Source organism: Chroicocephalus ridibundus, chromosome 9 (genome assembly GCF_963924245.1).
Source record: "Chroicocephalus ridibundus chromosome 9, bChrRid1.1, whole genome shotgun sequence".
NCBI lineage: Eukaryota > Metazoa > Chordata > Aves > Charadriiformes > Laridae > Chroicocephalus > Chroicocephalus ridibundus.
The window spans coordinates 22,006,781-22,034,776 of record NC_086292.1 but is presented as its reverse complement, the minus strand read 5'-3'; the positions used below and the strand labels follow the sequence as shown (position 1 = coordinate 22,034,776).

The following is a 27,996-nucleotide window of genomic DNA, read 5'->3' as shown; positions in this document are numbered from 1 at the left end:
GAGTCTCCATCTCTGGAGTCTCCGTCTCTGGAGTCTCTGGAGACATTCCAAACCCACCTGGAGGCGTTTCTGTGCAACCTGCTCTGGGTGACCCTGCTCTGGCAGGGGGTTGGACTAGATGACCTCCAGAGGTCCCTTCCAACCTCTGCCAGCCTGGGATTCTGTGTAATCACCACGGGAGCAGCCGGCCAAGGGATGCAGCAGCACCCTGGTCAGGCAGCAGTACCCTGGTCAGGCAGCAGTGCACAGGGGCCTTCAGCATCCAGCAATGGGTCAGCCCCAAGGCAGCGCTTTGGGCACCAGCTCCCGGCTGCTCGGAGATGGGATACACAGAAAGGACCGTCGGAAGAAGGAAGGTGTGGGAAAGGAAAGGCGCCGCTGGGTTTGCACACAAGATCCACGCTGGGCGCAGACCCAGCCTCCCATGGGAGGGAAGGGCAGAGCATCATCCCAGGGAGCGTCATGTCCCACGGGAAGCAAAGAGGGAACAAAGAGCAGGAACTGACAGCAAGACGTTGTCGAGAGTCCCAAATACCATTGAAGACATTTTCTGAAACAGCAGAAGCTGGTCAAAACGCCAGATTTCCATTCCCACAGAAAACGGGGAATGTGCTACTGCTCCAAAGCAGAACAAAGGCAAAATGCGGCCAAATTTTTTGTTGCTTAAAAAAAAAAAAAAAAAAAAAAAAAGTCAAGTTGACATACCACTCCAACAAAGTCTAATCAATGCGTTTGGATTTCATTTTTTCCTGAGGTATAATTAAAAGCGTAATCTCAAGCAGACTTTTAGACAAGAAGTCGCTCTGGAGTGAAAGCTGACGGCATTACCTGGCGGCATGGAGAAGCAGGCTGGCACTGCATTTCCCCGCTGCAGGAGCAGAGAAAGACGTTTCAATTTATTTCCAGAACAACAACGAAAAAAAAGCCCATCCAAAACCCCAACATGCTTCAGTGCATCCTGGTTCCAGCAGAGAGGCATTTTCCAACACCGAGTCTTCCCATCAGAAAGTTTCCAACCTGCCCTAAAAGCAACATGGTGGTGGTGGTGGGGTAAACTTTGGGGTCAAGTCGCTTTTGCCCCACATGAGATGCACCATAGACCCAGAAAAGCTGGCAAGGATGCCGAAATTCAGAAGAACTGAAATACGTTGATATGGCAGAAGCCATCTGGGTTCTCCTCAGAGCCGCCAAAGCCCCAGGGCCGGGGATGGATGGCGAAGGCAAAGGTACCAGTGGACAGGAGGGAGGACATCTCCTCTCCAGTTCACAGCTCATCCATCCCAGCCGCACGAGGGGTCGGGGATCTGCTGGGGGCCACCTGGGAACCGAGGGAGCCAGCGCCGGGGCGGACGCACCTGGTTCAGTTCATGTTACTCCTGGTGTCGGCCCCAGCAGATGTGCACGCTCAGGTCAGGACTAATGCGCACCAGCCGAGGAGAGCTTCTGCCTGACGGATGATGAATCCCTCGTTTCTGAAGCGCACGGAGCAGCGTTGACTCAGTAACCGACCGTGTGTCCTGGTAATACACTGGCTGATGAGTGATTTGCAGGCCAGACCCAAACACACACTATTTTCACTTGCAAAGCAAGGGGTGGGGAAAAGAGGGAAAGAAATGCGGATTAAAAATGCCGAGTCCCGAGAGATTTGTCTGGAGGAGCATCCCTTTCCCTCTTTCTGATATCTTTTTGGCAAGGACTAAAAAGATAGGCTGCTTTCTGGGCAGGTCTGTGTTTCCTTGTGCTGGAGACCATCGACCACCAGCACCACCCGCCAGGATCGGTCCCGTGCACGAGTCCAGCGTGGTCTCTCCGTCGATTCCATTTTGAGAGCCTCAGCTCAGGCAACGCCTTTTCCTCCCCCCGTGCTGCAACCCGTGACCTTCCAGGGAGCACTGCTGTTTGGAAAGATCCAGACATCTTCCAGGTATTTAACTCACAGCTTCATTTAATCAGGCTTTAGTAGTTCATAGATATATATGCTTATATTTATGGAAAGACGTAAAAACTAATTTTCCAGAATGCGATGCTCCTGTCTGCAGCAAGTAAGAACCTGTTGGATCCCGGGTAAGGAGAGCGCTGCCGTGGAGGCTTTCGCTCAACCACATCCAAATAAACACCAGCTCCCCAGAGCCTTCGGTTGCTGCCATAATGCGATGCTGCAACTCGCAACGCTAGGTCGTTGCCACCATATCCTATATAAAAACAAACACATTTGTTCAAATTTGAAGAGGGGGAACCGAGAGGTCAGGATTTTTAAGGCAGTCTGGAGAATTGCAGCGTTTCCCAACTTCTTCCCTTTAGGGTGCTCTGAAAGCCGTACCCAAAAGTTTTCCCGCAAGCGGTGGCTTCCACGATCCACCTGAAACATCGTCTGTCCTCTTGGGACATCTCTCAGGGCACAATGACTGACACCAATGCAGCAGCCGCAGCCGAGAGCCCAGGACCCTCTCCCAGACCCTTTCAATGAGACAGGACCACCTGGCCCAACGCTCATTGTGTTTGCGTTTTTTCACACAGCTGTATTTCCCCAAGATACTTTCTGGGCAGACACATATGGTTGGACTCGATGATCTCAAAGGTCCTTTCCAACCGTGAAGATTCTATGTCGAGCTCATCCAGAGCCAAGCAGTGTTTAATAGTCCTTGATGGACCTCAGTTCCGTGAATTTGTCTTCTTGTGTCTTTGACTCCATGTAACCTCTGGGTGTTCGTGCTGCCTGACGCTCCTCCTGTTCAGTCCTTGTCATTGCCCGCAGCACCATGGCAGTGTGCGCCAAAGGATCCCAGCCTTGCTGACCCCAGTCTCGTCTTTCAGCTGGTGGCTGTGGTTTCTGCGTGCCACCGTTCCGCAGTAACTCGGCTGTCCTGTGTCTACTCCCCTTCGGTGGTCAAAGACACATGAAGTAGAAGAAGATATGACGAATTGCAGCCTGATGCCAAGGACCATGAGCCAATACGGGCACTCAGCACCCACCCGTCTCGCTCTGCATCAGGGCTAAAGACAACGCAGTGAGGTGCTCTGATCCAGCAGTCCGTGAGGAAGGGATCTCAGCTGGACCAGCCCATCCCGGACCGCAGAGTGGCAATGAGTAGCCACTTCTACAGCCCTTCTTCATACAGGGCACATCCCCCCTTTTCTGAGACCAGGGGACACAGCAGCCATGGGGCAAAAGAGGAATGGCCTGGCCCAGCCCCGTGCCCGCGGGACATCCCTGGGATGTTTTGCAGCTGAGTGACGGCAGACTGACATGGGTGCTGGGCACCGCGTCGGCTGGCACGGCTGGGACAGGCTGCGGGGCCGGAGCCCTCTCCTGCCACACCAAGAAGCGCTATGCCCTACAGCCGCATTTATTACATGCCCCTAATCGCTCCGATCAGCTTCCCTGCAGCAAGGCATTAGTAAAAGCCAAGCCACTCATGAAAGGGGCACCCTCTCCCACGTGAAAACTCAATCAGCATCTCATACTGTTATCAGGCCGGCAGACAAACCTCTCTTTGTCCGACAAACTGCGCAGATACGATGCCCCGACTATCGGCGTAAGGTTTTCTTGTCGGTCCATTAGCAAGTAGCACCTGGTCTGCTTCTGGCTGAAATATTCCTTTATTGTCGTCCCTTAAAAAGAACTCCAATGAAGCTATTTTGTCTCCCCCCGCAAATGAAAAACGGCACAAAAAGAAAAGCAAGTTGGTATCTGAGTCAGGAATTCTGTTTCGGAAGAATTCAAGTGTTTTCAGCCACAGAAAAACAGATTCATCACCCTTTAAAGATAAATATGACTGTCACTATTGCAACCGGGCAGATTTTTGCATACTTGAAATTGTTTTGATGCGTTCAGTCATGTAAAATGCTGCACTTGGTAACGATACGTTAGCTCCCAAATTACACTGTTGAAAACTATCTCCTTAGACGCTCTGGCATAATACAAGCTGTTATTCAAACTTGCAACCCGAATCGAGGGTAAACCTTTTGCCAGCAGACTGGCATCACAAACTGGTCAGCAATCACAGATTCTCAAAGACTTTTGTGCATTTGTACAGCGTGAGAGCAGAAGCGTCAGCTCGTCAGTCCTTCAGTGCGTCTCCATCCCTTCAACCTCAACGAGCCCAAGAACCAGCCTCATCTGCACTGGTCTGGGCTTCCGAAAGAACGATTGAGGCCAACGTCTGCTCACGTTGGGAACGGGATACATGCGATTTATGGATATGAGGATATCAGGGATTTACACGCCCTCCGCTCACCCTGCTTTAAAAATCCTGGTCCCTCGTTCTTTGCTTTGGGTCAGAACGGACCGAGGCACTGGAAGTCCCCTTCTAAAAATATCGGATGCAAATTGCTCAGCCAGACTTAGATCTGCAGTCTGTAACCATAACACGGGAAAGTTAAAAGAAATTTTAAAATTGAAGAAAAATTGAAACCAGAAAACAGGAGCATGGGATTAATATCTCCAGTAGATTTGCTTGCTGGTTTTTATAGATGTTTTTGCGCATATGCAGCTTTTCTCAGAGTGCAAACTTATTCTGATGGATGAATTTCTAGTTCTTCAGCTGGGGACTTACTGTTTCTTCGGAGGAACTCGCAGCACAAAAGTTAAAAGAACCCTTCAAAATGTACACTTTATGTACAGTGCGAGGCCTGGAAGGGCCGCACAACTGAACACACAGCCAACTGAAGGATGCTATAAACAAGCTCATCTCCGACAGCCACCAATAATTTTCCCGGTCTGTCAATAAAAAAAAAAAAAACCAAACCCAAATCATTTTTGCTGACGTCAAAAGTGAATTAATGAACTTGCCACTCAATTAGAGCTTCAGCCAACTGCTACATGTGACTCCCTCTCCATCTTCTAGCTTGTTTTTGGACAGTGACAAGAAATTCTTGACTTCCAACCAAATCTTCATTAAAAGGAGAAATTTCAACAAACACAAACACTCGAAACAGAAAAGCAATAATCAAGCTATTGCACTGTTTTGGTTGGTACGATTCCAGCTCTTCCATCAGGATAATCTAGCTGACATTTGGTCTTGTCATTTTTTTTTGCCCTGGGACAGGATGAATGTCTTGTAAAACAGTATGTTTCTATCCTTGCTGCAGTCAAGCATTCAACAGCATCCTCTTTGGGGGGAAAAAAGAAAAAAAAAAAAAAAAAAAGGTTTCTGCTGTGAAAAATAGAGTTGAAAGCCCCAAAGCTTTTAGCAGAATAGAAAAGACCAACGGAAGGATGCTGCGTCAAACCGCCAGGGCTCACCCCGCTGCGCGAGCCAAGGACAGGGCACCTCTGCCGAAGTCGAGCAGACCCACGCACGATAAATATTGATATTGTACCCGTGATATTTTGCAGCAGGACAATCCAAGCCTGCAGGCTGTACCGCAGGAAGGCACGACAGCCACGTGGCCCCGCGCTGTCAGCAAAATCCACACAGATGGGGACATTCTCCAGCTGCGGAAGGAGTATTTTACAAGTCAATCAGGTATTTGAAAACGTCTTTCCCAGCAGACAGATAAAACATCCCAATGACCGGCTCTCCAGAGCCAGCACTCAATGGAGCAGAGCGGTATCAGCAGACACTAGCCGCTCAGATACGGGCACCCTGCAGGCATTTGCAGCGAAGCAATCACCGCGATAAAGGGTGGGAAGACACGATCTTGTAAATATTTTAACTACTGCTAGTCTGTCTCCCAGCACAAGCAGGGAGTGAGCCCGGGAAGATGCCTGAGCACTCCCAGGTTGGGAGCATCCCCTTTTCCCACACGAATACCCCCTTCCAAGGAAGCTTTCCCGCAGGAACGGGCTGCAGAAACCAGGAGGGCTGTGACCAAAGGGACCCTGCCTGGCCTCCAGCACCGCCACGCACAGCCACCGCCTCGGCGGGGAAACCCTCCGGGAGCCGTTGGCTCCCCAAAATGAGCAGCCTTTTGCACCCCATGGAAAAGCAATTCAAACGTCATCCCAGCAGCAGCATCTCCTGTTCCCTGCCACAGCGGCGGAGGGGGCAGGGAGGGGGGATGGAAGGCGCTCGAATTGATGGCACCTCCAGAAATAAACGCGGGAGAAAATGGGGTGACGAGAGGAAGGTTACCAAAATGCTGAGCTGTAGGAATGACATCTCAGCACCCAGACCTCAAAAATATGGAATGGTTTACTGGGACATTTGGAGACGTTTAAAAGCAGAATAGGATGAAAGTTGCAACTCACGGGGGTTCAGAGCAGAACCAAAAAAAAGTTGTGTTTTTTTTTTTTTTTTGGAAAAATTCCAAAAACCGCGGCGCGAGGCAGAAAACACAGCGGTCCTGCCCCATGCCCAGGCACAGCGTGGCCACGCAACCACAGCAGCCCCTTCTCTCCGGGAAGGGGGCTGCCAAAAACATCACCCGCTCCACAACGTGCCGATATTCTCCTTTGGATGCAACACCCCCTTTGTGCCATGTATAAAGGGGTTACCAACAAAGGGCTTTTCCACCTGGGAAGAGACTGTGCTCGGCCGGCCCAGACAGTGACGTTCAAGCCTGCGATTTGACGAGAGCTCTCAAAACAACCTTGCCGAGAGGTAAACCAGTGGCAAAGCAAGCCCAAAGCTTTGAAAGAGTTACAGATCTGGGTAAACCGAGGGACACGCTGTGCTCATCCCGACTTTCATCCAGTGCCTAGGTATGGCGTGGATTGCTGGCATCCCGCGCAGAGGTCCCGCACGCCTGGCTGGTCTGGCCACACACGGGCAGGGTGCGGGAAAACTCGGGGCTCCCTCTGGGGCTCGAACTACAACCCCCCCTCCAAAATAACCAAAAGAGAGCAGAAAGGCAAAACTAACTGCAGGTTCTGCAGCGGGAACAGCCAGGCAGGGGAGCTGTTTTACACACGCAAACTTGCAGAGCCATCTTTATATATCTTTATTGCACACATCTATCCTTACATATCTCATGGGATGAGGCCAACTTCCCTTCCCAGGACAAACTATTTCGACTTAATTCTGCCAAATCCATCTGTTCCCAAGACAACTTTTGTTACTGCCTAACACAGATATTTTGGAAGGGTAAATCTTCCCCTCATCCTCCCACACACCACACACCCCCCTCCCCAGTTGCTGGATCGCTCACAACATTCCCTGGGTGATGCTCCGGCCACTAAAAGGGATTTTTTTGTTTCCTCCTGTATGAAGCTTGTGAGATGCTCTGTGGCACAGCAACCCCGCACAGGTGAACTGGACCACACCACCTTTTCCAACATCCCTCCCGAAAAGCATCCACCTCCTCTCCCCCAGCGCCTGCTAAAGCCGCCTGCCCAGCGCGGGAGCCTCTCCAGCACCCATGTTTTATTTTCAGGCTTCCTGGCAAAGAGCTCGTCGGTTATAAGTGGCATCTCGAGTGAGAACGCCAGAGGTGAGCTAATTAGTGGGTGGCTGTCTGGAACAGCAGCGAAGCGCCAGCCAACCCGGGCTCTGTTTGCTTTGGGTGCCCCACGGAGGACGACGAATTCCAGCAGGGTGCGAGCGCATGTTTGTGTCCTACAGCCTGGAAGACATCTGCACCGCCACGTAATTTAAGGGGAAAATACTGTAATTTATTCACAGGCGGGATTTGCCATCGGTGTGGCATAAATATATGTGTGTGTATGTACACAGCTCTATTTTGAGAGCTGCACGGCCAGGGGGCCGGCTCCACGGTACTCCATTGACAAACAGGATGCGCCCTTCTCTGAGCTGGGAGGTTTGCAGTCCTCCCCCTTATTGTAAACATTATCTGCCTTCAAAATCCTTAATGTGTTGCAGATGTGACAAACAATAAAAGACCTATCATAAAAAAAAAAAAGCCTGCCATCCCCTTGTTTCCCACTGGGGCAACATAATAATGAATTTATTAGCATATAGCGCTCACCAACATATGTTTATAGTCACTCACAAACTTTTGACTTGACAGTTTACAAGTATGTTTAAATCATTAAAGTTTAAGTTGACTGTCCAGTTATTACAGGCTCATTAGAAATAGGAAACAAAGGTTACATTTTATACAACAGGCGATAAATCAAAACTAGTCTGTATTCAGGACCGACTTGTTGGGTTGGTTTTTTTTTCCCCTTTTGCTCTTTTTTTGTCTCCATGCTTTCAAGACCTTCTGAGGGACACCTTGGTGAGGCCAGTACTGAGCAGCTGGTTGCAGTTAGCCACTAGGACCAGCGGCACCCACGGCGGTGAGGAGGAGAAACTCCAACTGCATCCAAGAGATGCAAAGACCTCGGAGGTGGCAAACTCTGCCAATGCAACTCAACCAATGGCCAAACCCAGCACCAGTCCCAGGCGCCCACCTCTCCTCGTCCTCAAGGCATGGCCAAATCCATCTGCAAGGCTTGGGAAACCCTCCGCAAGGGAGGAGATCTCCGCTGCCACCACGGGGCCAAGGGAATTTCCTCCTCAGATGAACAAAGACTCGAAGAAAAGGAAAGCGAAGCACCTAAGCTGTGTTCCCCAACTGCGGGGTCAGCAGAGGCACTCAAACACCCTCAAAGGAGGTTTTGGGTTTGAACCCACTGCTACGACACACATCTTCCCCCGGCCATCCATCCGCTTTCCTGCCCTAACACTGCAGAGCATCCAGCGCAGGATAAAACCAGAGCCAGTAACTCAGACCCAGTCCTTTCTGCCTCTATTACAGGGTAACCACCTTGGGAAGGAGAGAGATAAAGCCATGCTAAATGTAAAAGTTCATTTTGCAAAGTATTTCCAGATTTTAAAGCCTGGCATTATTTCAAATCGGCACGCTAACCTAAAATTTAGGATTTGTGGAAAGCGGGGAGGGGGGGGGGCGGGGCGCGGCGCGGGAAATGTGGAATGGTTTCTGGTCCCTTTTATTTTGTGCTATGTACATGTGATATGATATGATATGATGGAAAAAAAAATTAATTGAAAAATACCCTTTCAAAGTAAAAAGAAATATCATTCTCAAAAATGTTGAAAGTGAGTATTTCCACACCATCAGCAACTTTTCCTGGGCTTGTTTCCAACATAAAACTCGAACAGAGTCACAGTTTATATCCAATACCAACCAAATAGGATTCTGTCACTGTCAGATCAGCTCTGCCTTTCTGCTCGAAAGCAAAATACAATAAAGGAGCGTTACGGCGTGGGCAAGTGAGGAAGCACCAGAAAGTCTCCCGCGGCCACCGTGATGGCACAGCTCGTGTCCTCCGAGGCCAGACGGTGCCTGAAAGATGCGTTGGACGCCATCAGCAACCTCAAAGACTTAACCTACGGGGAGCACAATGCCCCACCGCTGCTTTAAAGTTAATATTTTCCCATGCTTCCCATGCCTTTCCCATGTAGCAAAGGCAGCCGCGAACACCCTCCAGCAGAGCAGCCCAGGGAGGACAAGTCCTCTCTTTCTATTCCATGTTGACGTACCGCGGTGACAAGGGAGGTCTAAACTGCTAGACAGAGGGGCTGTCGGGGAGATCAATACCGTGATTAAACTAGCCTAGAGAGACGGAGAAAGCCAGCAAGGATTATACGCCCGGCTTCAGAGATCACTGATGATATTACGGGGGAGGCTATAAGAGGAAATTAGAAACACATTAAAAATAGCATGAAGGTGTGACACAAAGATCACGGAAAATGAAACACGTATCTCTGCTCTCGACTCAGGACGACGTGGATCACCTGTATTTCTTTAACATACACTTTGATATTTAGTTCTTGGATGAAATAAAGTACATTTTATCCTTCTACGAATTCTGTATTTCTCTTTCGGACTTGGATTGGAGGACTTTAAAAGTCTTTTCTTTCCCTTACCCAATATTTGAATACATGTATTTTATGTATTTTACATAATGTGTCAATAATCTTTGATATGAAACTGGCATTTAATATTTCAGCTCTCACTTCATTAAGGATATTTTAATTATCCCAGACCAATGGAAGGGAATTTATAAACATCTGTGCTTCGTTTAAGAGCCCAAATTTGCCTCTTAAACTTCAAAGCTGTAAAGCTGATTTTATCCAGGTTCAGTTGTCTGGTCTCTCAAAGAGCAACGCGTAGCATTGGAACCAGCATTAATTGGGCCAAGGCTCCAGCCCGCAGACTCACGGCCAGCGGACACCGCTCAGCCACGACGGACACGGCCTCCAACAGCCTGGTCTTGCTGACAGGAGCAGAACAGACGCTGCTGCTGAGCTCCAGGGAGACAGGAGGAGGACAACAGTGGCTAGCAGGTCAGGGTCACACACCAACGGCCTTTGCGACTGCCCAAGTCACAATTGGTCCTTGGCTTTCTCCTCCCGATGGGTGACAAGGGACCACCTTATTAACAACGTAGCCTCGAAGCACTAGGAGTGCCTCCTGGCTGTTTTCAAAGCAACTGAAAACATGACTCATGCAGGCAAGCAACACAATTTTAGGCTCCTGAGCACCTACGTCACCTCTGACAAATGAGCCCAAGTTATTTGTAAAAAATTACCACAGGTCTCTAAACACTAGATCAGAAATAACCAGTGTTTGCTGCAGTCAAACAAACCTTACCGACTTTTTGATGTCCTCTGGAAAGCAGAAAAGCTCATCTCTAAGGTCATGAGTGTGGGCAGCATTGGGAAGGAGAGAAGAGGGTGACTCTTGGACCTACAGCGGGTTTCCAACCTGTCTCGAGCCTTCTCCCATAGGTTTCCCTCAACACACCTCTGCAAAACTGACCTGGAAAAGCAGTAGCATTTCTTCTCCAGCTGCACCGAGGCCAACCAGCACAATGCTAAGCGTGACCAGCCTCTGAGCATCAGTGGTGCCTGCAGCGAGCGGAGCTGAGCAAACCCCAGAGAGCAGCTCCGCACACCATCACCAAGACCTACAACCCCCAGCAGTGCACAGCCCGTGGGACCACCATTCCCATCACCTGCTAAGAACCGGAGCTGGTTCCTCACTCGTAGTTCTCCATCTCCGGAGCCTCCACCGCAGTCATCTTCATCGTCGCAGTCTCCGCTCTCCTCCTCCTCCTCCTCCGTGGTTTTGCCTGGAGTTTTTCGGCGGGGCAAAGCCATCCCTTTGAGTAGCTGAAAGACACGAGGTGCCACAGTCATTCAACAGCTTCCCTCCAGCCTTCTTACCTCTTCATCCTATGCTCGCAGGGGGACTGGGTGACAAGAGGGGGACAGGGCTCAATGTAGCCAGGGCAGTGGGACAGGACCCCACCGCACTCCTCATGCCAAAGCACTGACCAGCTCCGGTTCATTCATGGCCAAAGCCGCACACAAAACCTCAATGGAAGAAATAAAAGGAGGTGGAAAAAACAAATTGAGTAACTCTGCCCTTCAGCTTCTGCCTGGCAAGCATCGCAGGAGCTGGAGCACCTCTACCAGCCCTGCGAGACCTCGGTGCCACCAAAGCTCTGGAGCTGGCTACAAAACACATGTCCAGATGGGGCAAAAACCGGCAGCAAGAGGAAACTCTGTTCAGGGATTCTCACTGTTTCCAGGGTCTCTCTCCCATCTGAGAAGTAACACGGGTGAAAGGGACTGGCAGATCTCTCGGGTCCGTATGGCGCCCCAAAAAATTTCATTCCTCACTCTTGAAGTATGGAGGATGCTACTTGAATTTTTTTGGGATAGCCAAGCAACACGATGAAAGGATCATTTAAAGGATGTTTTAAATCACAGATTCACAGAATGGTTCGGGTTGGAAGGGACCTTAAAGCCCACCCAGTGCCACCCCCTGCCCTGGGCAGGGACACCTCCCACCAGACCAGGTTGCTCCAAGCCCCGTCCAGCCTGGCCTTGAACCCCTCCAGGGATGGGGCAGCCACAGCTTCTCTGGGCAACCTGGGCCAGGGGCTCACCGCCCTCACAGCAAAGAATTTCTTCCTGATATCCAATCTAAATATACCCTCCTTCAGTTTGAAGCTGTTACCCCGTGTCCTATCATTACACTCCCTGATCCAGAGTCCCTCCTCATCCTTCCTGTAGGCCCCCTTCAGGGACTGGAAGGGGCTCTAAGGTCTCCCCGGAGCCTTCTCTTCTCCAGGCTGAACCCCCCCAACTCTCTCAGCCTGTCCTCACAGCAGAGGGGCTCCAGCCCTCGCATCATCCAGTCCTGACTAACTTAAAGCCAAGCCCTAATGAACAGTGACGGGTTGCACACCCCTGAGACAGGGATTCAAACACCTGCACCGAGCGCGGGGTCAGGGCTGGTTTCCAAACACGGGTGGGAGCTCCCCACGCCGTCCCCCCCCCCGCAGCCCACGGAGGGATGAGACACATTTTAAGCTCTCGGCTTTCTCTTCCCGCTGACTTTTCTGATTCTGCTGTTGCTGAAAGCAGCCAGCTATTTCATCATAAACCCAGATCCACTTTGAAAAAGTGTGAGTCAGCTGGTTAATATACGCTGAAAATTTCTATCACTACCACTCTGCTGTTAAAAGCCTTCTTGAATTTAATCTCAGCACCAAAAAAAGAAAAAAAATAATGAAAAGGATAAGTAACAGAGAAGATATTGCAAAATGGGAGCTTTCCGCATACTTCAGGGGTTTAGTTAGTTCCATCTATTGCAGCAATATGCGTGCCTTTCAAGGCATTTTTTAATATCTGGAATCTAGGTTATATTTTTAAACTATTAAGCGAGCCTTAGAAAACAGTTTCTAAAATATTTAGCTGCTGAAGTTTATACAGCCTTGGAGGAATGCTTTCGGCATCTGGCTCGCTCTGTCCACGGCAACGTCCACATACCTTAGTGTTTATATTAGAGGAGCATAACGTAATGAAAAACAAATGGCTCGACGTGAGACCCCTTCGGGTTCCCGGCTGCATCAAACAACGCGGCAAACCTCTCCTTGGCACGTGCAAAATTCCAGCCGGCGTGACGGTGTGCCGGGTCCCACATCCACCCTAGGAACTAAAAGGCAGCTCGTCTCCCCAAAAACCCAGGGGATGCTTTTCCTTGGCCTTCGGCAGGCTTTGGTTCTGATCAGTTAAGTTCACTTTTCAGGAGTTTTATTCGGACATTTACAGGCCTTTCCCAGAATATGGCGTAAGCACAAAAAACCCCAACAAACGATAAAAAAAAAAAACAAAAAAAGGCAAACGCAGCGCTGGGGGCAGCATGGGGCAGACCTCACCAAGGAACCAAACACGCCAACTCCTCAAGCCTTTAAGCCGTCACTTGTATTTCTCTCCTCCAAACGAAGCCCACAGCTACCAGCGGTCCTCGGAACAGAGTCTATCACCCCAACGCATAACGAGGGCCTCCCACGCACAGCAACTAATTACAACACACATCAGTTCGAACCCATTGCTAAAAAACCCAAGCCCACCACGGTGGAAGGTGCCTGCGACCGCCCCGAGGCGGGATGCTCACTCCTGATCGGCAGGATGCTGACTCCACTGCATCCAAGGGATGGAGCAAGCCAGCCGGGAGGGACCCCGCCGTACAGCTCAGAGGCGCAACTTTCATTACTTACCCAAAAAAGCAGAGGAACTTTCTGGCAGAGAGAATTAAGCTTTAGGATATTTTCAGATTTAATAAGCTCAGCATGGGGCAGGGGAAAATCAGGATTTTTCAATTGTACGTTTTCAAACACTAAAATTACTGAGCATTCCTTGTATTACTACTTTTTTTCTTGGCACATCACAAATTAGCAGCTTAATTTCTCCGCCTTTGTAGTCACAATAAAACGGGAACTTTCTGAGAAAGGCCACGCGGGCCCCGGCTTCGGATGGAGCGAACGTGACATCCCTGCGCCATGCTTCTCCATCCTTTGCCAGGACAAAAGCTCCATCCTCGGCCACGCACTCCCCAGCTGCTGAGAACCACAGGGAGGTTCCATCGCTCACATTTCACAGATAGTGCCGGGAGAAACGAAGCCTGCGACGCAAAGCCTAGTGGCACCGTTAGAAGAAATCCCACCCCGCTCCATCGGTGTAGCCAGACTCGGGAACACTGTCGGATGCCTCGGCTTCAGCCCGAGCAGTGGCCACAGTCCTGCTCGTCGACCATTACACAACCTCCCCGATGGTCTGCGCTCTTTATGAAATTATACTTGGTGGACTGAACATAGATTCCCCATCCTTAAATAGCAAGTGGAGCCGACTGTACCCTAACATTACAGTTTATTCGTGTCCTGTGGTTTAAAGCCTACGGTAAGAGGCAGGAAAATACATAGTTCGGCAATCGCTAAAGTAGTATGTAACAGTGACACAGCTTTAACTTAATCACAATTCATCCAGCCGTAAGAGTTTACAGTTGTACCCGCTCTTCTTTGCTAAACCATAATGGCAAAAATACACTGTAATGTACCCAGTGTAAACTAAGGCACTAATTGTGGGAGGCCGAGCACACGCGCACACCTCCGGGGTGTCTGCAGGGCATTCATCTCCCACCTGCGCAGCCGCCATACAATCATTTCGGCTGGAAAAGACCACCGTGGCAGGAAACCCCTGGGCCACAGCCCCTTTGCTCCTGACTACAAGCTCCATCGTGCATCGGCTTTGTTTCCAATCTCATCCCTTTTAAATCGCGACCCTCCAAGAGGGGTAGGGCAGGCAGTGCTGCGCTACCTCCGCGTCGTCGCGAGGGACCGCCGGCAGCCCCGGCTGGTCTCCATACGCATCTTGGTTGCTTGGCTTGTCCTGCGGGCTCCCTACATCTTAAAAAAACAAGGCAGACGGGAACGGTGCGCCGAGCCTTTCTGCAAGGAAAGCTCCCCAGGGCATCCCAGCGTGATTTACACAATTATTCATAACCATACAGTGACCAGAGAAAAACAGATGCAGCAACGCGGGGTAATGACTCAGCTGGATTTGGACGGGCCACCGTATGTTGAAATCTTTATAACTCCTCATTCTTTACAACCACTTTACTCAGAGCTCGCCGTCCCACCAGCCCACTGAGCCACCTGGTCTTGTTTTTCCAATTTTAACGTAAACAGGGAGAGCTGCAACATACTTTTTATCATTAATCTCCCGTCCCCGAAAAGAAATCAGCATTCTGTTCCTCGGACTGTAGTTTCATAGCTGTTTGCTCCTTTTGGAAACTACGCCCGCGGTATTGCAAATATCAATTTGAGCAATACCGAAAACTGTGCCCACAAATTCAGATAAAATATCGGCAGCGAGCTACAAGCACTGTGCTCCTTTAGGGCAGAAATCATCCCTTTCAACATACTTCAAAAATATGTAAAGTAAAGAGAACGGCCAAACAGATTATTAAGGGGAACAGAAGGCTTTCAGACAAACATTTAATTCCTTCACGAGTTTAGGGGAGAAGCCTGATTGATATTTGTAATCTTTTGGTGGACAGAGCTGTCATTTAATTTAGCTTGCATGACTGAAAGAATTTAATAAAAGTGTTCCACAGAGTTTTGTTGAAATTCTTTGCATGTTTTTAGTAAGCCTCTGGAATACGATCAAACCTAAAAAGCTGGAGAGGACCGAGACTGAACTTGCAGCTAAAACAATATTCAGGATGGTAATATAGGCTTAATAATCAAGTATTCACATCCAGCAGAAGAGGTGCCCTCGTGCAGAAACTCCTCTGGATCCCCAGCCATGGCCTGGCACCAGGAAGGGCACCCTGGGAACGGGACCCAGCAGCAAAAACCAGTCCCTGGCTCTGCTAGAAACCTTTCAAAACTCAACCAAACCCACCAGCTCAGGACTGGCTGCAGAACTTGGGATGCCTTCCTTCGGTAAGAAAGAGTTTTGGAGGAGCAAAGGTGTTATTTCCCTTCGCGTCACACAAGCCGCCCGCTCCGGCCAGGCGCTTTTGGGGTCCCGACGCAGGTCAGATTTTTCTATTTTAAATTCCAGCCTGCTGAAAACATTGTTTTTAGGGAAGAAAAACCAGATCTCATGGCCAATCCTGACCTTGAAATCTGCAATACCGAATAATTTATGGGTGGCTTTTAAATCAGGGCAGCATCATGGGAAACGTGCAGATTTTCACACGATACTGTTCCCTGTTAACAGCTCATTACAACGTACAGAAGTATATTCCCGTTATGAAATACAGCTGGGGTTGTTTTGCTTACGAAGGTCATTATCTGATCGCAGGCAAGAATCGGGGAAAGGAACCCATTTTAAAAGGCTGGGGTTGCAGACTTTTCGAAAACTCATGTGTTTTGAATTTTGTGGCCTGATCATACACAAGCATGCAACGGGAGAATCGATTCTCTCCACTTCCTCTGCTTATTAGCCCTGGAAATAGCATGGAAAAAATTATCTTTTATCAGCAAATACTTTCTATATTATTTAACCAACCCTCACCATGAGATTTCGCTGGTGCCCTCCACTCCACTTTCCTATTTCCCAGATCCATTGGGTTTATCCTGTCTGTGGAACGGGGGCCTTGGTGGCACAAGAGCGTGCACAAGCAGAAACTCGAGGCAACATCAACAGCATTGTTTTCACTTGCTTCTTTCCACCCTCTAGAGAGCTTTCCCCCTCTTGGGTGGCAACGAAATGCAACGCATATTACAGAAAAACTCAGTGTTCCCTGGCACTGAGCACCAAATGCCATTTAAAAATAAGGACATTTAAAACTCCAAAAATGTCCGTAAAAAAACAGGAGTTGTACTTCTGGCTCGCAAGAGCGAGTGAGCGCGGGTACAGATGGGCATCGTTGCCCTTCCGACCACAACATTAGCCCATGGACTTCTAGAAGAGCCCCTTTTGGCAGGAGGACACCTGAATTGTGGTTTCCTTACGGCCACTCCAGTTGGATGCACCTTGGCAGCACAGACTTGGCAGAGGAGAAACCTGTTCCTAATTGTACTCCTATTTCAAGCTCAGCACAACAAGGAGCGATCGCTAATCGAATGTTAATAAAGTGGAAGCAGGCTTTGGAGCTGGAAAAGTCACTTTCAGTCCTCGGAAAAACAAGGAGTTGGGCACGTCAGCTGTTTTATCAGCTGCTCTAAAAGCAAGTTCTGCACTTCCCCGTGCTGCCTGCCTCGAGATGTCTCGGGATTTGTACCGCTGAAGCAGTACTACTTCGCGGACCAAGGCCCAGGCAGCACGGTGCGCCTGCTCCGGGCATGGGGTGGGCAAGGGACGGCCCCGGGACACCCTCCCCACGCACCGCTCTTGGGTCACTCCTGCTCTGGGGGTCCACCCCAACCCACGGCAGTGGGTGCCAAAAGGGGCGAACGATAGCTCTGAGTTTATGTTGTGGCTCTTCAGCCGTAAAAACGCTTCAGTCTTTGTTTCTAGCACTCAAAATACCATCTCCTGGAAGAGGAAAAATCCCTACCCTGCGTCACTCGGGGTCCACCAGCGCAGCAGGACCCCCTTTACTGTCTTCACAGGCTCCGGAGGAATGGCTCTCAGCTACCAGTAAATCAGTTTTCCTGGTCACTCTCCTGATAGCACAAAGAAGCCGGTGACAGCAGTGACTTATTGGCTGAAGGGTGGCCCTACTTTATGGATCATCAGCTTAATTCCAGCTTAGCTATCAAAACTGACAACATCCCTATGGGTAAAGGAAGACAGATAAAGACCCCTAAGTGCTGGCAGTAATTAAAATGAGTCCACACTGCACAGTAAATCTCTTTTGGCAGCAGAAGGGGCTGCCAAGCCGTTATGAATTGCTCCGGTTTGGTGAGGGCAGGCCGATGCCCAGCACAGGACGCTCCTGTGGACGCAGAGGTTAAGCCCTCGCTGGCACGGCGTCAGGCAGAGGGACCGGCTCCTGCCTGCTCTCCCCCAGGCAGGGGGGGTGTCACTTCCCCGACCCGAACAAATGCTCATTCATCACAGGGCACATGCGAAAAAGAGATTACTCCAGCTTTACGATCAGCTCATTCACCTTATATCCAGTTCCTTCCCCTTCCACCCTGCAGCTATTTATGGCTTGTTTTTGCGCAGCGGTAGGAAGGAACAGGACGGTGTGGGTGCCGAGCAGGGCTGCAGAGTCCAGCCCAGCCTGCTGGGGACCTTGGCAGTCCCCGTCTGCTTCTGGCTTGTCCCCTGAGCCCCACATCAATTCCGATACTAGAGAAATGCTGCTTTTCTCTTTGTGAGCTGCTACAGCTCTTTCTCCCCCTGGGCACTTCTGAGACCAAACTATCACCGGTCCTTCAGCATCCCTTCCTACACACCGCCTTCCCACCTCCATCAAACACAGGCATCCCTCAAAACTCCAAAATCCAATTATTAAACCAATCATTGAACACGCGGTTGGTCCAGGCACTTTGATGGAGTCTGCATGGACCTTTTCCTGCCAGGATGAGCCAGAATCCTATGAGCTACCTCTCCTCTAGAAGTGACGTAGGAATGCAGCCATTTACTGCAAACGCCCCCTTCCAGCTCTTCTTTGCTTTGCCCAGGCTGATCTGCATCATCTCCTCAGTCGCAGCCACAGGGCCCATAACTGCTCCGGATTTGGCGCTGCTTGTGCCAGAACACCTCCTGTTTGGTGCACAACCCAGGAAACCATTTGTGCTTACACCCGTACCTTGATAAAGGGGAGCAGAACACCATGCTAATCCCATGAGTGGACCTTTAAACCCACCTTGGGGAAAGAGCTGGGATTTCAAGATCATTTGGGCTTTCGGACTGCCTGGAAGAATGAAACAAGGATGAGGGTGGTAAAGGCATTGCAAAGACGTCCCCTTCCTTGCTACCTGTAAGGGCTGTCTGCTTCGAACCGTTCCCACACCCTTTCTTCACTGGCATCGTGTACCTGCTCTTTCTCCCCACAAAGTTTCTCAGTTTCCTACCACCAGCCCCAGCTGCCTTCCCCTCTCCTTTCCGCCCACTCTGCGTCACTAGACAGGAGAACCTGGACCTATTTCTCCACCTGCCAAGCAGCCACCCCTCGGGGGGTTGGCAACAGAGCAAAGAAGGGGCGTGGGAGTCTACATGGGCCAGGACCCATCACTGCTATTATGCATATTTTCCATATTTTGTTAAGTTATGTTGGAGCAGAACCCCGCTCTGCCATCCAAACCCTGCTCAGGATGGCCCAAAGCGCACGTCACCAGAAGATAAAACATGAGACAACAAGCAAAGTAGGAGCACAAGGAACAGGAAGACGACATGGGTAGAGATGGAGCAATCAACCACCTCATCACCATCACATCCTTCAGGCATCTGAGCAGAGATGGCCTGGTAGGAAGGTGCCCTAGATGCAAAAGCATCTCAGAGGACAGGTGGATATCATACCTACTATGTACCTACTAGGTATCATATCTACTCTGCTCTCGTGAGACCCCACCTGGAGTACTGTGTCCAGCTCTGGAGTCCTCAGCACAAGAAGGACATGGACCTGTTGGAGCGGGGCCAGAGGAGGCCACGGAGATGCTGGGAGGGCTGGAGCCCCTCTGCTGTGAGGACAGGCTGAGAGAGTTGCGGGGGTTCAGCCAGGAGAAGAGAAGGCCCAAGGGAGACCTTAGAGCCCCTGCCAGTCCCTGAAGGGGGCCTACAGGAAGGATGGGGAGGGAGTTTTTATGAGAGTGGAGCCATAGGATGAAGGGGAACTGTTTTCAACTGGAAGAGGGGAGATTTAGATGAGATCTGAGGAAGAAATTCTTTGCTGTGAGGGTGGTGAGCCCCTGGCCCAGGTTGCCCAGAGAAGCTGTGGCTGCCCCATCCCTGGAGGGGTTCAAGGCCAGGCTGGACGGGGCTTGGGGCAACCTGGTCTGGTGGGAGGTGTCCCTGCCCAGGGCAGGGGGGTTGTAATGGGATGGTCTGTAAGGTCCCTTCCAACCCAAACCATCCTGTGATTTATAACACCTTAAGCCAGCTGCTAAAAAAGCCCCACGTTTCTGCAGAGGGGCACCACCGTGCCCACAGCAGGGCTTGCAGCAGCCAGATGGCCGGCCCAGCCCGGCCCAGCCCAGCCCGCCTCGGAGCGGCTTGGAGATTTCCTCTTGGCTCGGGCTGCGGCACACGTGGCCGCTCTCCGGCTGTCAGCGACGTCTGCCGGGGCTGCCTGCGAGACAAACATCTCGTCCTTGGCACCAGGTAGAAAACAGCGAGCCGAGATCTGTGCCGGAAGGATTTTCTTCCTCCTCCCCTCCACCTTCTCCTTCTGCCACGCAAATGAGAGGCAAATCTCTGTCCCAGACACTTCCTTTCTTCCCTAAAAGCTCTCAGTGGAGAGGGACTTCTCAAATTGTGTGTTTTTGCACACACTGTTGTGTTGTACAAAGGTTTCTGCCAGAACACCAGCCCCTCTCCCCCTGGCCACATTCTGCCCTCCCGGGGGCTGCTCTTTCTAGCTATACGTTTGCATTCACTGCACCCCAAGGCATAGGAAGCCCAAAAGGCACCTGCAAGCAGCTCTGCTGAATGTCCCCAGCTCCACAGAGCTCTCACGGGGGACTGAACAACAGCCTCATGAGCCAGGTACCTCCTGTCAGACAAGACAATGGCCAATTACCGAGCCTTTGATTTCAGCAGAGACTTAAATCAGGCAGGAGGAGGACGCCGCTGTGGCAAACACCCCCCAAACCTGTTAGCCAAGGAGGAGGGAGCCGCTCTGCCCTCCCTGGGGACCCACTGGCCACTGCACTGGGGCAGGTTGTGCCTAGCTGAGGCCTGGACGTGCTCCTTGAGCACTGGGGGGTAGGTGGCCTCCAGCACCCCCTGGCTACCTCTGCCACCCAAGAGGCACCGCTCTGTCCTGCGTGGGGAGCGGAGCAGGGGGTCCGCAGGCAGGACGGGGCTGGTGCCACTGGGGAAGGCACCCAGCTGGAGCAGGGAGCCCCAGGACCTGCTGCCATTAGTATTTATACACTTCACATTCAACAGGCATTCGAGTGAGACAAACCAGACCAGACCTCATCCCGGGAACGGGGTCTCCCCAGCCTCTGTGGTCCCTAATTAACAGCTGATGGCCGGGCTGGTGCCTGGGCAAGGTCACAACTCTCCTCTGCAGTGGGAGCGTCGCTGCTGCTTGCTAAAACCCAAAGAGGAGAAGGTTTGACTTCACAGACACAACTTTCCCAGTGTCAATATTGGCACCTGCCTCCTAGGATCGGTCTACAAACAGGAGGAGGAAACATCCTGGCTCCAGCATGGGCGCTGCTGATACAGCGGGGTGCGACTCATCACCGACGCAGAACGCATCCAACAGAAACGGACCCTGGATGGCTCAGGCCTCCAGAGCTGCAGGCCAGAGCCGCCCGGGGTGAGTCTCCCCCACAGATGCACAGCCACCAGCCGAACAGCTGAAGCAACTCAGCATTTAAATGAGGTTTAAAGCTGGTGACTTTATATCCTCCCCCAGCGAGACCTGACACTCGCAGAGGAAGCCGTGAAACGCACCCTCCACCCTCTCACCCGCAGCGTTCAGGAGCATATGGGCTGCACGGAAAGGTCAGTAAGCTCCTTGCCCGCTGGTAGGCGGAAGGCATTCGAGGGGTCTTGCCAAATGTAAAAAGTAATTTCCTGCCCACCACCATACGTCTTGACGGCTCGGACACCCCTCCTCTGCCAGCTGCCTCCCCGTGTTTCACAGGACAGCATCTTCTCCCAGGTGGCCTCAGAAAGGCCAGCCAAGCACATTCTCTTCTTTTAAATACCATTCCCTTGCAATACAGTCAAGCAAGGCCATAGGCAATAAATATCGCTGCAACCCAAACGTCCCTGTTTGCTCTCAGTAAAACTGAGAGCTGCAGCGGCGACCTCTCACAGCACGTGCTCCAGCAGCAAAGAGCGCTAAAACACAACCTGGCCTTTGCAGTTAGTTACGTGTGAAAACCACGCTAAGAAGTTTAACGAGCACCAGCATTAACTGCAAGAGCCTCCTGAGCCCCAAGGGTTATTTACACCTGCCCCAAAGCAGACAGGTCACAGTGGTCCCACTGGCTGGGGACAGGGTTTGCCAGCGCAAAGACCTGCCTAATTACAAACATCTGCTTCGTCAGCAGGTGTAGCAAAAGGAGCCAGATTACAAATTATTCATCACCTAAAACATACAAAACCTCTTGCGCTTTCTGACAGCAGCACAGCTTGGATGAAAGCTGCAGCGGTCTGTGCCGGCTGCTACCCCCAGGGAGGTGGGACAGAACATCAGGGAAGGTCCCGGCAGCAGCCTCAGCTTCTCCCCAAGCCAACCACTGCTTTGAAGAAGGGACCACCCTTTCCCAGAGGAGGATTCCCAGGTGGGGTGTACGCCTGATGCCTATTCTACTTCAGACCAGGAAAGCTCTGGTGATGTTTGTTTCAAGAACAAAGCTCTTGAGACCAGAAGATGAACTGCTTCAGCTGGCTAACGTATTTTTGCGCACAGTAGTAAGACACATTACACTGCCTTTTCCATCAAGGGGTTGCCAAACCAGTGAGTGCTTTCAGTTCCTTCATAGAATCATTTTGGTTGGAAGAGACCTTGAAGATCATCAAGTCCAACCGTTAACCTAACACTGCCAAGTCCACCACTAAATCATATCCCTCAGCACGACGTCTACACATCTTTTAAATACCTCCAGGGATGGTGACTCAACCACTTCCCTCAGCAGCCTGTTCCAATGCTTGATAACCCTTTCAGTGAAGAAATGTTTCCTAATATCCATCCTAAACCTCCCCTGGCACAATGTGGGGCCATTTCCTCTTGTCCTATCACCTGTTCTTTGGGAGAAGAGCCCGACCCCCCCTGGCTACCCCCTCCTTTCAGGGAGTTGCAAAGAGCGAGAAGGTCTCCCCTCAGCCCCCTTTTCTCCAGGCTGAACACCCCCAGCTCCCTCAGCCGCTCCTCACAAGACTTGAGCTCCAGACCCCTCACCAGCTCCGTTGCCCTTCTCTGGACATGCTCCAGCACCTCAGTATCTCTCTTGTCGTGAAGGGCTCAAAACTGGACACAGCCCTCGAGGTGGGGCCTCCCCAGTGCTGAGTACATGGAGACGATCCCTGCCCCAGTCCTGCTGGCCACACTGTTCCTGATACAGGCCAGGATGCTGTTGGCCTTCTTGGCCACCTGGGCATGCTGCTGGCTCATATTCAGCTGGCTGTCAACCAACACCCCTAGGTCCTTTTCCCTTGGGCAGCTCTCCAGCCGCTCTGCCCCAAGCCTGTAGCGTTCATGGGGTTGTTGTGACCCAAGTGCAGGACCCGGCACTTGGCCTTGTTGAACCTCATACCACTTGCCCCAGGCCATCGATCCAGCCTGTCCAGATCCCTCTGTAGCGCCTTCCTACCCTCCAGCAGATCAACCCTCCCACCCAACTTGTTGCTGTCTGCAGACTTGCTGTGGATGTGCTCGATCCTCTCGTCCAGATCGTTGATAAAGATGTTAAACAGAACTGGCCCCTGTACTAAGCCCTGGGCAACACCACTTGTGACTGGCCGCCAACTGGAGTTAACTCCGTTCACCACAACTCTGGGCCTGGCCAGTTTTTCACCCAGGAAAGTGTGCACCCATCCAAGCCATGAGCAGACGGTTTCTCCGGGAAAAACAATACAAGACACACGCAAACCCAGAGCAGGCTGAGCAGGCAGGATCTGGAAGGACTCCTCCACCACCCATCCCCAGCCGGCGATGCGGACTAGATACCTCTGGGAGAAAAAAAAAATGCCGTAAGTGCACCCTGTTCCCACTGCGGACAGAGAGGTTTGGCAAAGAGGCAGATTTGCAGCGGGGGAAATCCCCAGCTCCGACTTTCCCAGCGCAGGGAGCAGCCTGGGATGGAGCGGGAATCTCAGGGCAACGCTGCCCGCACACTGTGCCACAGCTGGGCACAAGGCTCCCGAAGCAAAGCCTGGCCCTCCCTGCCCACGGCGGGTCTGACAGCGCTGCTTTTGCCTCCCCTCCCCTGAGAACACCACCACTAAGGGTTACACACCATCGGCCTGGAATCAAAAGTAACATTACTGTTAACAAGCCTTTTTTTCTTGACAACAAAAGCAATCAGATCTGTTCTGCAGCCAAGAAGACCATAGGTTACCTTCCAGGCCTGCTCCGGACAATGCAGATTAGCTCCCCAAATCCCAATCCCGTCTCACTCTGGACCACACTTCAAAAACCTTGACGTCAAGTGAAATTTTTGAGAAAAACACGCAAATGAGAAACCTAGCAATCACCCCACTAACGTCAGAGAGCTGCGTGCTGTGTTACTGGGACCACTGGGGAGGACACCTCCTTCAGACATCTACGGATTAAATTAGCAGGTTGAGTCACAGCACAAGGCGATACCCGATACAATTACCGAGGCCCAGAATAACTGTAATTAACTGTTAATTTGGTATCAACGGCTCCACTTACCCCATGTTTTGCTGCACAAGGATTCCTCCAGGTTCGTTTCCTCCACAACCGGATAAACTCCAGCGCTAGTACAGGATATCTGGTGTTTGTTTTAAAGCACTGCTGTGCATCAGCTGCGTGTTTTGGACACAAAAGCAAATCAATCCCCTTTAAAAGTATATTTTTTCCAGCTGATTTCCACGGCATTGTTTGGAGGCTGGTCCCTGCAGGACACACCTGAGGCACCTGCCTCCCCGTCAGAGCTGAAGCCACGGGGGCAAAGTTGAATCCATAAGGCCATGGCAAGCAGGGAATTCCAGAGAAGGAGAGTGATAAAATGCTATTTGAGTCACCCAAAGGTTAAGAACGCCGAACAATAAACTAGCGTGGAGACCAGCCAAAACTGCCATCCATCCAAGCTCAGCCCCGGCAGCTTCCCGGACTTGCTGAGAAAAGCAAGGAGCTGGATTCACCGCCCGGGAAAGTTTTGCTATTCCTATAGTCTCAACTGAGCTAAACATCTATTCCGATACCAGACAAGTGGTGAAACACCAGGGATAAATAAAATGACCCTTAAAAAGGCAAGCGGGATTAACAAAAAAGAAACACAGGTGAGGCGTTCATTTTTTATACCGATAAAGGAGATACAGAGCTCCCCACAGGAACACGCCTTTCCCAGTCCTCTCCCGTGTATTCCTGAAATTCCCTGCCAGGGGAAGGACAAATGAAAGTAGGAAGGACATGGGAGCAGTGAATCTTGTCTCAAAAATGACAGCTGTGCAGTCCCGCTACTTACCAAAAAGAGGGACACATGGGGATGGACCAAGGGACTTGGGTTCTCTGAGGAAAATCCTACATTGAATTATTATCTCCAAAAACTGGGTGATGTGAGGACTTTGGATAATGACGGGCGTTTTGGCACTACCTTCAACAAAAACAACCAGTGAGTGAGACAACAGCACACAGGAGATGCCCTGGCCCTCAGCACAGCTCCATGTCTCGGTGTCACTGAGCAGTACCAGAAACGCGCCTATTTACCCCCCCGCTTCCTTACTGAAAATGGGAAATACCTCACATTCCACGGCAAATGTAACTGCACAAGCAGGAAAACTGCAGGACTTAAGAGCATCGCCCTTACGCTCCTCTGCGTCCTGCAAGACCGTGGCTAAAACAGGTGAGAAACTTCAAGCAAACACAGATTACACCTCTGTTTAAAAACATGCACGCAAACACGCCGGGTCCAATCAATCTCGGACTGTTAAAGAAAACCCGTTTAGGGTGACCTGCGGGCACAGCGTTCCCACAACAAAGCCGATAACGCCGGGACGTTTGCAGATAGGGTCCCGCCGGGCGATAGCTGGCGTGAGCAACCGCCGGCTTTTGCTAAGATGGCAAGGAGGAGTTTGGGTTTCAAAAGCAGCCCAACAAGTCAGATACATACATTCAAATTTAATTATGTTCTCATTACAGAGGGTCACGCTTCCCCTGATTTAACTGGCCTGGCAAAATCCTGTAATTGCCACTTGCGTATGGAGTCGGAGAGCGTTTACCCGGCGTGTTAACGAGAGCCGAGGCACGGCTCAAACGGAGGACGGCGTTAGACTTTAAACACCAGGCCTAGACTTGGTGGAGCTATAGATTATTTCACGTAGTAAAAGACGAATTAGCTGATCCATTCCAAAATGCATTTATCATTAAAATAAAAATCTTCTGTCATTTTATTTAATAGCCTTAGTAAGAAATAATTGCCATGTCTGGTTGCTTTCAGCAACATGTGGTTTTAATATTTTAATTGTTACAAACTGTTTAATAATGTTGAACAAAAGGCGTGTCCAAATAATTATTGTGTTTATTAACATTTCTTTTGAGGACTTGATAAACTATATTACACATATACAGCTCTTCAGACATCGTAGTGTTAACTTATTAAATGTAAAAGTGGCAAATTAGCCAAAAGCAACTTGTTTTGGTGCAATTTAAATATTGTATTTCTAAGTGATAAGCATTGTGCATCACTTTATTTAACGATTCAGCAGTTTGCACATTTTTCTAATTATTACGCTGCTTCATCTGGCCGGGGAATTAAAATACAGTGGGAATAATAAACCTCACAAAGCCTAGCAGGCCACAGAGAGATGTGATTCCACCAAATCCGTCAAAGTCACGGACTTTTCTGTAGGGGAAATATGTTCTTGAAAACCTCCTCAGCTCCCCAGGGTCTCCCATAATAGACTTAACAGCTTTCCCCGCTTCGAGGTGGCTCCCCGGGACCCCCCTGTCTCCCCCGAGGTGTCCCGTGCCGGGAGAGCCACCATCGCACCCTCCAGACAGCCCGTTTGCAGGTTCTCCATGATGCCTCGAGTAGGGTCCGGATCCGACCCTTCGCCACCCTGAGCATCATCTCCCTGCCGAGGGGTTAAACCCCCTTCGCCGGTCCCCGATGCTCCGCCATACTCTGGATTTTGGGTCGAGAGAGAGAGACTCGGCACGAGCGCGTCGGGCTGTTCCCAGGCCTATTTTGTTTACATTTGATTCAATCAAGTTGTGGCCTTTTGGCCCCTTTCCAAATTAACTTCTGGGTGACCCCTGCCGTGCCCTCTCCCAGCAGCCAGGCCGCAGGGAAACAGCCCATTAAACCTACAAACAAATATAGGACATATTGGTTGATCAACCCAGCTTCAAACGCGGCTATTGAAATGCCGGGGTAGGCTTTTTTGCAAACTTCAAGTCTATTTTGTCTTCGGTCATTCGCACCTCTGGGCCTCCTTTCCCCCCCCGCCCTCCCCCTCTTCCTTCCAGCAAGAGCTCTGTGTTTTACTGCCTCGTAAAACTTCTAAATTTTGTTCTCATCCTCCTGTAAAACCCACGAAGAGCAACGCGAGGTGCTTTCACACGGGGCTCGCCGCAGGACCCGGGTCTTTACACCAAGCGCATGAAGAAAGGCGGACGAGATCCTGCTCGGGGGAACAGCTGTAATGCTCCAAGAAATTGTGTGTTCCCCTTATTTCCAAGGAAATAAATCAAAGTGGGTTTCTCAGGGTCTGTGAAAGCATATTGCCTGGATTCCGATCCCCAAAGGGTTCTTTTTTCAAGAGCTTATATGGTAGTTAGATTTCTGGCTAGAGAATATGCAATATGATAAAAACACAGTCCCTATACGGGGCAATAAATTACAGATTGTTTGATGTGGAAACCAAAGAACTGTCAAACTCCAGTATATCTGAAATATTCTAAATGAGCCCTTAACTCCAGTGTCTGGAAATGTACAATATGTTTCCAGGCCCTTCAGTCTTGTAAAGACACATCTCCCCCAGTTAAGTTTCCTTTTATGGATTTCATTCTTCATTTTTGGTGGGTATTTTCCCTCCTTTTCTTCCAATAGTAGAATCATAGAATGTGTTGGGTCAGAAGGGACCTTTAAAGGTCATCTAGTCCAACCCCCCTGCAGTGAGCAGGGACATCTTTAACTAGATGTCTTCCTAACTTCCTTAACTAGACTGTTCCTCCTAGAGGTGGCCCTGTGATAAACACCAGGATTTATCTAACCATAGAAAGGGATCGGAACCCGGCACAAGCTTAAGCCAGTAAGTGCAGCAAGATGGGTAAAGCATCCGCTGCGATGGTGTCAGAACCCCATAAGCCCTGCAGAGAGCACAGAAGTCAGGCTGAGGGACAGGAGGGAGGACCAAGGTGTCACATCGGCTGATCTGGTACCCGCAGTCTCCAAACCTGCTGCATCCTCGCACCAGCATCACGCAGGTCCGCTCTCCAGCGCCTTGCTCGGGAGGAGGTTCAATAGGAGGTCACCAAGGTGGCAGAGCGCCTGGGACGTGGGACACCACGGCTCCCACCTCC

At 50.7% G+C, this 27,996-nt stretch overlaps 1 protein-coding gene across 1 annotated transcript in view; it reads right to left on the bottom strand.

Annotated features, from left to right (window-relative positions):
* Positions 1-27,996, bottom strand: part of GPC3 (glypican 3) — a 172,180-nt gene that overhangs the window by 20,933 nt on the left and 123,251 nt on the right. The window contains exon 7 of the mRNA XM_063346166.1: positions 10,868-11,024. Within this exon, the coding sequence (XP_063202236.1) occupies positions 10,868-11,024 (157 nt within the window). The remainder of the gene's footprint in view (positions 1-10,867; positions 11,025-27,996) is intronic.